At 36.1% G+C, this 9,517-nt stretch overlaps 1 protein-coding gene across 1 annotated transcript; it reads left to right on the top strand.

Moving 5' to 3' along the window:
• Window positions 1-3,513: 3,513 nt before the first annotated feature.
• Window positions 3,514-9,517, top strand: LOC113689561 (subtilisin-like protease SBT5.3). The gene is made up of 11 exons (XM_027207321.2): window positions 3,514-3,819; window positions 3,927-4,042; window positions 4,157-4,254; window positions 4,360-4,518; window positions 5,698-5,806; window positions 6,688-7,216; window positions 7,327-7,424; window positions 7,512-7,757; window positions 7,943-8,057; window positions 8,144-8,363; window positions 8,522-9,517. Exons 1-11 carry the CDS (start codon window positions 3,739-3,741, stop codon window positions 9,088-9,090), a joined length of 2,340 nt encoding a protein of 779 aa, XP_027063122.2. The 5' UTR covers window positions 3,514-3,738; the 3' UTR covers window positions 9,091-9,517.

The raw sequence follows: 9,517 nt of genomic DNA, 5'->3' as shown, positions 1-9,517 counted from the left end.
TTTTTGTATATTGCAGTGTTTTAGTTTTTAATTGCCAACTTTTAATCTATAACCGGTATCATTATTATCAATTATTGGAATGCATTAAATCTGTCTAATTACAATTGTCACCATAAATGAAATTTACTTAATTTTAAAACTTTTCATTTCATAATTGCTTCCATTATTCACTAATATTGCAATACAATAAATATATGTAATCATTAGAAAAATAAGGATATTTTGGATATCACCAAAAACAATTTGGATATCATTTTTATTTTATCATTCTTCATTTTATATTTATTCTTATTATAATCCTTATTTTATCATTGGAGATGGTTTCTGACTTGATGGATGGATTTGGTTTGCTCAAACCAATACAAATGAAGCATTACTATATTATTGTCAATAACAATATTTGTCTTCCCCTGGATATCAGTGATTTGGATGTTGTCTTTGGTATTATTTGAATTGTATTCTAGTTTTTTAATTAATTTGCTATTTACTTTATGCCATTTTATAAATAGTTTTCAATTTTATTTTAGTTTTTCTTGTTTTGATCAGTTGCTATTAATAATAATAGTGGTTTGTATGGTGCTATTTTAGATTTCTTTTTTCTAGTTTAATACTGCTATTTCAGTTATAAAGATGTCATCATTTTTTGTATATTGAAATTGGGTGCAACATGAAAAATTCTTCATATTGGCAAAAGTGCATAATTGTAAAATTTACTTATGATGTTTGTGTGAAGATATACAGATGAATAAGGGTTTTCTTGTTATTGTATGTTTCTCCATTTCTAGAGAGTATCTATTTTTTGAAATTGATTTTTTTTAATAATCTCAACAAATGACTAATGAGAAATTTTTCATGCTTCAGTTAAGAAATTTTGATACGTATAATAATAGGAGATGGAGTCCAAGGGTAGGTAAATAGTTTTTAATGAGGAATTTTTAATTATAATTACCAATACTATTAAAATGTAATCAGTTGGAGTGTTTTATTTCTTTTAATTAGTGCCATATTAAAATGCAATAATTCTAATTAAAAGACATGAGGGTAATTTAGGAATATAAAAACTAAGATAAAAAAGTGCTTACACTTGCACTACCCAATACCAACATTCATACTTTTTATATAGTAATGATAATGATGTACAAGAGAATTGAGTGAAAAAATGCTAAAGCATGATTGAGCTAAAAGAAAATTTACATTTTCTTTAATTACTACATTCTAATACCAATTAGCACTAGTTGGATCATATTCCTCTTAGACATGTAACAAATACTAAGACTTGAATGTTTAGACAATATGTTCAAAAAGATTCTAGCTCGGCCATTTCCAGCAAGATTCTTTAGAGTAATCAAGTTCCTTTTTCAAGGAAAATCTAGACCACTTCAAACCGACATTAACAATATGTTACTGTCCATATTCATTTGTTTGTTCACCTGTGAGGAAATCCTGGTTACATCTTGGACTGGGGAGTCCTCTAGGACAAAATTGCGACATAAAGGGCGTGTTCTACTTCTACACATATGTAAAGTCCTAAAAGTTCAATCAGGAGGACGAATACCATTGCTCAACTCCTTCATTTTAACTTTGAAAGATAAAGATAGATACTGTGGACAGTTATAAGTGATCATTCCCCCTTCATATTCTTTCGAAACAAAGTTACCATTAATTAAAATGTTAAGTCTGCATGGGAGAATCCTATATTTTTCTAAAAATCATTCTATTAATTTTTTTTTGGGTGTGAGAGAACTCGGAAGAAGGGGAGGGAAGCAAGGAGTTCCTTTTTCCAAGAAAAGGAGCAAATACCAAAAGGAGATACCATGAAAACTAGTGCTTCAGTCATTTGCTTCGTCTTCCTTCTAGCATCATTATAACTTAGTCACACTTATGCTAAGAAGCAGGTGATCATAGATACTTTTGTATTCTTGTTACTTTGTCTGCCTTCAACAACTGCTTTAGCAAATTGATCAAAGATGATTTGCGAAGTTAAATGATGTGGCTGTTTATGTGTACTAGTCTTATGTGGTGTACTTGGGATCTGATGCATGCACGTAATTCACCATTAGAAGTCTCAGCTATTGAATATGAGAAAGCAAGAGATTCCCATTACGTGCTTCTTGGATCATTCTTGGGAAGGTACGTTTCTTATGTCCATGCTCTTAAAGAAGCAATTAACAAGACATATTGATGGCTTGATGAGGCAGAAGTTGACCAGATATCTAGTGAGCAGTTTGCAGTGCTGCATCTTGTCTTCTGTGTGGGCTGCTTTTTAAATTCAATAATGTGCACAACTCTGGATTTAATATTTTCATTCCAATTCAGAACATCCGGATGTTTTATCAGTGTTCTTAACAACCAAGAAAGTTACACACAACCAGGTCATGGGACTTTCTTGGACTTGAACATGCACTACAACAAAAATGACCTTTAACGGCATTTACAGTTGTCAGTATAGATAATCTAAATTAACACTTTAGCTTTCCTCACACTTCGGACGAGTGTCATCCCCTCCAATATGGGATAGGCTCGTAGCATTCAAAAGTGTCAGGAAATCTATGTTGTTATAGCATCCCGTCTACCAATAAAAATTCCTTTTCTTGACATTCGAAAGTGTCAGGATAGCTGTAGTACCACATTAGGATATCGAATTCTATGAAGGCATCTTGAGTTATCTTAATATGGCTTTTAAGGATGGGATTTGATGATCAAGATAGACCCCTAAACCTCTTCTGCTTTTTTTTTTGTTTTAGTTTTATCTCTATTTGGAGTCTTGTATTTGTTTCCCTGTGATTGACTTGTTACTGTCACATAGGTTTGTAATATTATGGGTTATAAATAGTGTCTGTAAATAAGATGTATAAAAATCACAGTTCCAATTAAGTTGCATTTTCTCATTAGTTTAATCACTTGCATATTGCAATCGATACAAGCAAGAATCTTTTGCATATCTCTACGATAAAATAACAATTTTGACGTAGAAACAATTACAAAATTGGCACCAGATTTTTTCTCTATCTACACCACATTTACTTGTTGCCATTTCAGTTCGTGTATTGCTGTAATCAACCGGTAAAATTGAGATGAGGAAAAGATTCATTGAGTCAATATTGTGGCCTGTGTGTGTCCAGGGGCATTTCAAATCATGATGCTTCATTTTGAACAAGTACTACACTTCTGGATTTAGTGACAAAGTTGTTTCAGGACACTTGAATGAGACTGTTCTTCTACGGGGCCTAATTTCGAAGACCTTGAAATCTTGTTTTGGATCTTTCAGCAGTGTAAATCTTGGCAGGGTTAAGCGTGAAGCAATGACTTATTCATAGTTTAGATAAATTTGGAAATTAGATGGATAAGACTGATGGACCACCACATATACTTTATAATGCGAAAATTCGAGCTTGAAAGTTGCATGCTAAATAAGATTCCATATCTTAATTATCAGGAAATGGGGAAAAATAAACAACTCTGTCTTCCAAGATATTACACAAGTAGGAGAATCCTAATTGGTTGATTTCTCCTTCATTTTCTCTTAAGAAGATACATAGATCAGGACAGGACAGTTATAATCGATTGTTTCCTCCTCCATTTTCTCTATAAAACAAATAACTATAATAACGGCCACATAATAACTGAAACACTATAAATAGCTACATTTGTCCGGACTGGAGCATCCCTGAACAATTCTTTCTTGTGGGAGCGCACTAAAAAGGAGGAGGAAATTAAGGTTTCGAAAAAAAGGAAGCAATGAGAACTATTGCTTCAACCCTTTTCTTACTTCCCCTTCTTTTTTCAGCATTAATCAGTCCCTCTTTTGCTACAAAAAAGGTAAATAAAAAAATCAATATTTGTTTGCCTTAAATATATAACTCAGTTAGAATTATTTTGTTGAATTGAACAAAATAATTTTCTTCTTTTTAATTTATGTTTCGCAGCCTTACATAGTCTACTTGGGATCTCATTCACGTGATCAAAATGTAGAAGTCTCAGCCGTTGAATATGATAGAACAAGAGAATCCCATTATTCGCTTCTTGGATCATTCTTGGGGAGGTATGGAAGTGTGTATTTCTCATGAAGAAGCTGAAGTCCTTTGTTTTTCTTTTTTCCCCCTTAATTCAATGTCTAATGTCTAGCTTTTTATGTTTGAACTTCCACTAATAACAGCAGCGAAAAGGCAAAAGACGCAATTTTCTACTCTTATACAAGACATATTAATGGCTTTGCTGCAATACTTGATGAGGCAGAAGCTGCTGAGATATCAAGTACGAAATTTGGAAGTGCTTCTTCTTAAGCTATTGTTTATTGGATAGCTGTTTTTATTCTACTTTTTGTGCATAAAGGTTGACCTGTCTTTCATGACAATTCAGAACATCGGGATGTTCTATCAGTTTTCTTGAGCGAACAAGTCAAATTATACACAACCAGGTCGTGGGGGTTTCTGGGGCTTGAGCAAAATGGCCAAATCCAGCCATCATGGGCTCAGGCAAGATTTGGTGAAGACACCATCATTGCCAATATTGACTCTGGTGAGTTGATTAGCTCCCTTGGATTTATTAAAAATTCGTTTCAGCAAAATGCATTCTTGATGACTTCGTCATTGAACGTGAGTTTATTCATAATTCATCTGGGAATACTAAAATGGAAAAACTATCTAGTTCTGGAAGAATGCAAGTCATGTATCTTACCAATTGATCAATAGATGTATCCAAATCAGCAGCCTGATGTGTAGTTAATAAGCAGAAATTTTTCTCAAGATTCTTGTGTTGTCTTTTTCCTTGTGCAATCAGAGTATGCAACTAATAACTTGCACGTAGAACATTCACTTGATGATACAACAGAATTACTCCTTACGTTTATCTCATTTTTGCCAAAGATGCACGCCAAAAGGGTACTCATAATAATCGTCAACCGTATATGATTTTCATTTTTCTGAATCTTGTTTATGGTGCTGGAATGACCAACCATCTAATCGAGGTAGTCATCGTCAGGCATGGTTGACTGTGCAGTCACTACAAATTTGCTTGTTTGAGAAATGCAATTGGCACTGTAACCCCTTCTAAAAATTGAAGTCGCATTCTGCATTACCATAGGGACACAACAGGAGGAGATTTGGCAGTGACAATTTGGAAGCTCGTAGCAGAAGTAGCCCGGTTGTTTAGCTGTGACTGGTTCAGATTTCCCTACCTAGTTTTTTGTACCCTTAATAATTTGGTGTGAAGTGTAAATAGTTGAGGCCATCAGAGATGAACATTGAAAATCTCTAAAAATAAAAGAGTATCCAGCATGTGCATCTGTGACTGGCTCGGCGCATTGTTCTATCATCCTCATACTTGGGTAGAAAACAATTTGACTACCTCAGATGCAACATTTTCAGTTTGGAACGGTACCTGCAGGTCACAAAGTCTAAAGTTTCATCTCAAACAAACCTTTTGATGGATCATAGCGTCCGCATTTGTGCATTTGCATAGCTAATTGGCTGGATTAATATGATCATAAGTTGAAAAATGGCAAGAGTACAAGACATTAGCTCACAGGCCTCAACAAGATGGGATGAAATCAAAGATAACTTAATTGGCGATAGAGCCAAACCAGAAAGAAGGATCAGATTTCTTTCTTCTTACTTTTTTCTTCATTTCCGTTTAGCAATTGCTATCTCTTACTGGCTTTGTCCACCCTTATTCTTCCTTTTACGGGGATTCAAGCAGGTGTCTGGCCAGAATCAGAAAGCTTCAGTGATGAAGGATACGGACCGATTCCAGCAAGGTGGAGAGGAATTTGTCAAAATGAGAATGATTCAACCTTTAAGTGCAATAGGTCAGATTTCTCTTTTCACCTTGATCTCTTTATCTGTTAACTTTCATTAATTACTTTGTATCTATCAAAGCATCACAGTACAATTCTTTTTTCCTTTAAAGATCCAGAGAAATTATTTATTTCATATCCTTTGAAAATTTAAAAAAGTTTTCATTTCTTATTAGTTGCAGATCCTCTGTAAAACACATTATAGGAAGTTGAAGAGAACTAGATTTTCTCCGAGTTCTAGAAGACTCTTGGTTTGAACTACAATTGATCCTTCACTTGAAAAGGAGTAACTTTATTGCCTGAAGTCTCGATATCTATACATCTGTGTGATGCTTATACTTGAATGACAATGTGTTTTGGTCTCGATTAATTGAAATAATTACTACAAAACCATAAAAAAGTTTCAATCTTTAACAGAAATCATAGTAAATTGTAAAGTCAGTTAGTCTCTACTCTTACCGAAAGTCATCTTCAAGTTGAACCATATGGTTTCCTCCTAAACAGATAATTCCTAAAAGGATCCTCCACTAAGATTGCTTAAAAATCTAAATATTTGTTTTTTCTCTATCAGACAACTGGTACCTCAAAATTTGACCATTACCTATTTTTATCATGCACAATTAGTGAAGATTCAAGGAATTGCCAATGTAAATATTCTGGTTTTCTTCAAAGGAATTGGTTTCCTTTCTTTGCACTAAAATTTGGGAACTGAACTTCCATATCGGACTCAAACAACTAAAAGAAGTTCGGAGTTAAGAAATAACGCATTCAACTTTAATAAAAATTTTTATGCTTTCACGAAAGCTAATCTCATAGGCCTCAGCCTACTTGAAGTCAAAATTAACTTCCACATAATATGCTCTGGTTGACATTGTTGCCAACTATGTATGAAGGAAACTCATCGGAGCAAGATACTTCAGCGAAGGATTTTTTAGCATGCTGACACCAAATGCAAATAGAAGTGTTTTTAACTCACCACGAGACGTTGCAGGCCATGGAACCCATACCTTATCCACAGCTGGTGGTAATTTTGTAGCCGGAGCAAATTTATTTGGGTTAGGAAATGGAACAGCAAAAGGTGGATCACCGAGAGCTCGAGTAGCAGCTTACAGGGCTTGCCAAAGTGAAGGCTGCCAAATGGCGGATATTTTGGCTGCTTTCGACATGGCTATCGACGATGGTGTCGATGTGATTTCAATGTCAGTTGGAGGGGGAATAATCCCTGATTATACTAGAGGCATTGCCATTGCCTCGCTTCATGCTATTAAGCGTGGCATTGTAGTTGTTGCTGCAGCCGGTAATGATGGTCCTAATCCTGATACACTAGACAATGATGCACCCTGGCAAATCACAGTTGGGGCAAGCACCATGGATCGACAGTTTCCTAGTTATCTTGTCCTTGGCAACAACTTGCGAATCAGAGTTAGTGTTTTTTTTTCTTTTTCTCTTTTCTGTTCTTTTGTAACTGTCAGTAATCTTTATAGGCATTAGCTTGCATGATGCATTTGTTGATCAGAAATTATTCTCTAAAGGGAGAAAGCTTCTCGGATAAAGTATTACCAAACAACACGTTCTTTCCAATTGTTCCTGCCAGATCTGTTAAAGCTGCCAATGCATCAGATCCAGACGCGTAAGCTTTTGAATCTGTTAGGACTCCTAAATGTGATTTGATTCCCTCATAACCTGCAATATATTTGATATTTCCCTTTTCTTGCAGTGATATATGTAAGGATGGAGCACTGGATCCTACTCTAGCAAAGGGAAAGATCTTGGTTTGCCTACGAGGTGGGGGAATTGGAAGGCTGGACAAAGGCGTAACTGCTGCTATGGCTGGTGCTGTAGGATTGGTTGTTGCCGATTACCAGGGCTTGAATGAAGTTATCAGTGATGCTCATGTTCTTCCTGCTTTGGAAATCTCTTACGATGGTGCAGAAGCAGTTAACGCTTATATTAATTCCACGAGGTAAGATGGCATCCAATAACATTATCGTGTCAAGCAACTGAAGAGGAACAATCCAACAGTAACATATAGCTTGAAATTACTCACAATTCAAAAATAACCTGTTCTTTTTCATTCTAGAAAATTTACCAAAATATATCTGTTCTCCATTTCCTTTTTCTTTTCTGAATATTGAAATGTTTTGGCAGAAATCCTACTGCTTATATTACTCCCCCAACAACTGAACTGGGTATAAAGCCAGCACCAGCCGTGGCAAGGTTTTCAGGAAGGGGACCTGCCGGTGTCGCTCGAGACATCCTCAAGGTTAGTCAATTGAGCCGCTAGATTACTTTGTCATGCCATACTCCCTGATATCTTTCTAATACATTCCTATTTTCAATGCTTATCAGCCTGATATCATTGCACCCGGAGTAAGTGTGATTGCTGCTTACACTGAAGCACATGGGCCAGCATCTGATGGCCATGGTTTCGATAAGCGAAGAGTCCCCTATTTTGCACAAACAGGAACTTCGATGGCATGCCCTCATGTTGCTGGTGTTGTCGGCCTCCTCAAAACTCTCCATCCAGATTGGAGTCCGGCAGCAATCAAATCAGCTATTATGACCACTGGCAAGTCCTCACAACCCATGAACTTAAAAAAAAAAAACCATTATACTATTGAACTCTCCATCCAAATTGGAGAAAAACCCTGTCTAAACTTTCACTCCCTACACGTAATTTTATTATTGATCAGCATTTTGACATTTGGTTTCGAAATCACTTCACAGCAAGCACTCAGGATAACACTGGAAAGCCAATTACAGTGTTAGATGATCAACTTCATCCAAAGGGCACACCTTTTGCCTACGGAGCAGGACTTATCCGTCCTAGCCGTGCTATGGATCCTGGATTGGTTTATGATCTAACAGACCAAGATTACTTCACCTTTCTATGTTCAATGGGCTATAATCAATCCCAATTTGCGTTCCTAGTAAACGCCTCAGCCACGTGCCCGCCACCAATTAAGCTCTACAACTTCAATTACCCTGCAATAGCTGTTCATAATTTTAATGATTCAGTCACAGTTACTAGGACCGTGAAGAATGTTGGTTCCTCCCCAGCAACTTACACCGTCCATGTTCGCAACCCTGCTGGATTATCGGTTGATGTTCAACCAAAAACACTTGCTTTTGCAACAATTGGTGAACAGAAAAGCTTTAATGTCACAATTACAGCTACAAAGGCTGGTGCAGCCAGAGAATATGTGTTTGGATCGTTTACATGGTTAGATGGGAAGCATTCTGTAAGAAGTCATATTGCAGTAAAGGCATTCTGTACGAAGTGTCCACCATATTGATTCCTAACCTGAACGGACCCTCCCGGTCATCGGTGGACTCGTTTCAGATATAACTCAGCGTGACTCAGCTGATACTGATCGAGTACGAATCCATTGATCGCAAAAGTAACGGACAATGCCCATGAGACACACCGGCGGCATATTTTCATTCCATTTTTTCTTTTTTCCTCTAGATTTGGAGTCATGCATGGACATGAACCTCCAAAATTGTCAATGACAACAGTAGAGCATGTTCTAAAGTAGCAACAGTATGCGCCGGCAGGATTAGTATACAGACTCAAATAACAAGATATGAGACATCATCTCATTTCTTTCTTGTTGGCATACTAAACCAAGTCTAAAAATATTTATTTATTTATTTATTAGTTTTATTGGAATCAGGTTTTTAGTAGTGGTATGATTAAAGAATTTGTGTTTCATTTGGTAA

Source organism: Coffea arabica, chromosome 5c (assembly GCF_036785885.1).
Source record: "Coffea arabica cultivar ET-39 chromosome 5c, Coffea Arabica ET-39 HiFi, whole genome shotgun sequence".
NCBI lineage: Eukaryota > Viridiplantae > Streptophyta > Magnoliopsida > Gentianales > Rubiaceae > Coffea > Coffea arabica.
Note: the sequence above shows the minus strand (reverse complement) of the source record. Positions and strands in the feature narration are given on the sequence as shown.

Excerpts from the sequence above, each read along its gene's own strand:
- LOC113689561 (XM_027207321.2), top strand. The coding sequence starts at position 3,739 with ATGAGAACTATTGCTTCAACCCTTTTCTTACTTCCCCTTCTTTTTTCA. Across the intron at positions 4,519-5,697 it reads CATTGCCAATATTGACTCTG|GTGTCTGGCCAGAATCAGAA; the intron begins GTGAGTTGATTA and ends GGATTCAAGCAG. Across the intron at positions 8,364-8,521 it reads ATCAGCTATTATGACCACTG|CAAGCACTCAGGATAACACT; the intron begins GCAAGTCCTCAC and ends ATCACTTCACAG.